The 3336-nt window shown below is 41.3% G+C and overlaps 1 protein-coding gene across 1 annotated transcript in view; it reads right to left on the bottom strand.

Moving 5' to 3' along the window:
* The window catches only part of CHRNB3 (cholinergic receptor nicotinic beta 3 subunit), a 46923-nt gene that overhangs the window by 8849 nt on the left and 34738 nt on the right, over window positions 1-3336 (bottom strand). Inside the window, exon 5 of the mRNA XM_037744746.1 lies at window positions 2201-3099. Coding sequence (XP_037600674.1) covers window positions 2201-3099 — 899 coding nt within the window. The remainder of the gene's footprint in view (window positions 1-2200; window positions 3100-3336) is intronic.

The raw sequence follows: 3336 nt of genomic DNA, 5'->3' as shown, positions 1-3336 counted from the left end.
AAATCAAAACTACATTGAGATACCATGTAACGCCAGTTAGAATGGTGATCATTAAAAAATCTGGAGACAACAGATGCTGGAGAGGATGTGGAGAAATAGGAACACTTTTACACTGTTGGTAGGAGTGTAAATTAGTTCAACCATTGTGGAAGACAGTGTGGCAATTCCTCAAGGACCTAGAAATAGAAATTCCATTTGACCCAGCACTCCCATTACTGGGTATATATCCAAAGGATTATAAATCATTCTACTATAAGGATACATGTACATGAATGTTCATTGCAGCACAGTTTACAATAGCAAAGACCTGGAACCAACCCAAATGCCCATCAAGGATAGACTGGAAAGGGAAAATGTGGCACATATACACCATGGAATATTATGCAGCCATCAAAAAAAAAAAGATGAGTTCGTGTCCTTTGTAGGGACATGGATGAACCTGGAAACCATCATTCTCAGCAAACTGACACAGGAGCACAAGATCAAACACCGCATGTTCTCACTCATAGGCAGGTGTTGAACAATGAGAACACATGGACACAGGGAGGGGAGCACTACACACCGGGGTCTGTTGGAGGGAAATAGGGGAGGGACAGCGGGGGGTGGGGAGTTGGCAGGGGGATGGCATGGGGAGAAATGCCAGATATAGGTGAGGGGGAGGAAGGCAGCAAATCACACTGCCACGAGTGTACCTGTGCAACAATCTTGCATGTTCTTCACATGTACCCCAAAACCTAAAATGCAATTTAAAAAATAAATAAATAAATAAATTGAAAATATGTAACTTGCTTTAGGCAACAGATCACTTTTTTATGCTGAATATTTGCACATCAAATACTATTTTCATTCCACTGGGGAAGGACTGTTTAGAAGGATGGGCCGGGCATGGTGGCTCACACCTGTAATCCCAGCACTTTGGGAGGCCAAGGCAGTGGATCACATGAAGTCAGGAGTTCGAGACCAGCCTGGCCAACATGGTGAAATCCTGTCTCTACTAAAAAAAAAAAAATTAGCCGGACATAGTAGTGCACACCTGTAGTCCCAGCTACTCTGAGGCTGAGATGGGAGAACTGCTTGAGCCCAGGAGGCAGAGGTTGCAGTGAGCTGAGATTGTGCCACTGCACTCCAGCCTGGGTGATAAAGACTCTATCTCAAAAAAAAAAAAAAAAAAAAAAGGGAGGATGAGGATGAGAATTAGAAAGGTGAGAATTCACACTTGTTCACTGCTTACAGAACGAAGCTGAGCCCCTGTGTGCTGGGCACACTGTTCATATTTGTATTTTGTGTCACTTAATCCTCACACAAACCTTTCAAGGTGTGGTTCAGAAAACTGAGGCTCAGGTTAAGTAACTTGTCTAAGTCAGTCAGAATAGGATCTGAGCCCAGGACTGTTTTCAGTCTGAAATTCACACTCTTCCCACAATACCTCTCTTTCTCCTTCTCACTCTCCTTTTTTTTTTTTTTTTTTTTCCCCCTGAGATGTTTTTTTTGCTTCAATTGCCCAGGGTGGTCTCAAACTGTGGCCTTAAGTGATCCTCCTGACTTGGCCTCCCAAAGTGCTAGGACAAGCATGCCCACCCACACCCAGTTAATTTTTAAATTTTTTGTAGAGACAGGGTCTCACTATGTTGCCCAGGCTGGTCTTGATCTCCTGGGCTCAAGTGATCCACTCGCCTCAGCTCCCAAAGTACTAGGACTACAGGTATGAGCCACTGTGCCTGGTCCACACTTCGGAAAAAAAAAAAATCTGTAAATTAAATAATTGCATCCTCTTTCCTCACCAAAATACCTGTTGTAACACTAAATTTTATATTCTGATTATTTCTGGTCTTTTATTTCTAAATACCGTGGTTGAACATATCTATCATCCCATGCAAAATGGGAGATAAATTACCAGAGACCAGGATAATCAACTTAAAATGTGTAATTATTTAATAGAGAATTGAGACTAATTATAAGAAACAGTGCCTAATCAACAGTTGCTTCACTTTTGCTCCTTATCTTTTTATGAACTACTTCCTAAAAATTCATGCTAAAATTGCTGTCATGTCAGGGCTTGCTTTAAATGTTATATCTATAAAGAGCATGTTTCATAATGTCACATTTAAACCAGGACAGTATTTTATTGTAAACAGATGTCAAAATATTTGTCTTTGGTTCACTTTTATGGTGGCATTATCGGGAATACCAGTTTACTCACCTGGCTGATAAAATGTTCTTTCTTTACATGGCTTGAAATGTACCTAATGGAATCAGCAGCTTTTTCCAAAAAAGCAACCAGAACTTTTTCTCCATCACTAAGCTGTTTATGTTTCTTTTTTTCAGGGACTTTGCCTTTCACTACTGGTTGACTCTCCTCTTTCTCTGGGATCGAGTAGCGATCTACGTGGTCTTTCATGCAAAGTAACTTTGGAAGTTTCTGCAGAAAGAGCCTCTTAACCCAGGGGGCCATGGGGTGGTATGTGGAAGAAGATCTGTGGTGAACGTTAATGACAAACACGGTAACAATGATGGACAGGGTCACGAAAATCATGATGAACAGCAGGTACTCTCCAATGAGAGGAATGACTTTGGAAGATGATGGGATGATTTCTTCAATCACTAAAAGGAAAACTGTCAGAGAAACCAAGACCGATGTGGATAATGAAAGTTTTTCTCCTTCATCCGAAGGTAAATAGAACACAAGAACTGTTAGGAAAGACAGCCCCAGGCAGGGGATAATGAGAAAGAGGGTATAGAATAAAGGCAGGCGTCTCAGGACGAAGGAATAGGTGATAAAGGGATAGGAGTACACTCCGTCCCTTCTGTTCCCCTTCATCCCCTTTGCATTCAGTATTTCCCATTCTCCATTGTCGAAGAAGTCTTTTCTGTCAACATTTTCGTTGATCAAAATGAGGTCGACCATGGTGCCATCGTAAGTCCAGGATCCAAACTTCATCGAGCAGTTCTGCCGGTCGAACGGGAAAAACGTGACATCCATGGTGCAGGAGCTTTTGTAGCTGGCGGGAGGAGTCCAGACAACGGTTCCGTTGGATTTCACAATGACCTTGGTCATCAGGGAGCCTTCGAAACGGCCATCAGCGCTGCAATCAAAGCAGTTTCACCTTAGCAGCCGGTGGGGCACCTGCTAGTTTTTGTTTTTCTCCCAGCATTGACTATTTCTATTTTATGACTTTTCTGCCACAACATCAGGCAATTGTTTTAAAAGAAACAATTATTTCATCATTTAAAGTTGAATTTTTAAAAGTATTTTGCCTGAATCAGAATTTTCTATTCCTAGTGTTAATTGACCAATTTCATTTTCTTTTGTGATTTTACTTTCCTTTTTTTTTTTTT

This window comes from Cebus imitator, unplaced genomic scaffold (assembly GCF_001604975.1).
Source record: "Cebus imitator isolate Cc_AM_T3 unplaced genomic scaffold, Cebus_imitator-1.0 Scaffold183, whole genome shotgun sequence".
Taxonomy (NCBI): domain Eukaryota; kingdom Metazoa; phylum Chordata; class Mammalia; order Primates; family Cebidae; genus Cebus; species Cebus imitator.
The sequence above is the reverse complement of the archived record's forward strand: the minus strand, read 5'-3'. Positions and strand labels throughout refer to the sequence as shown.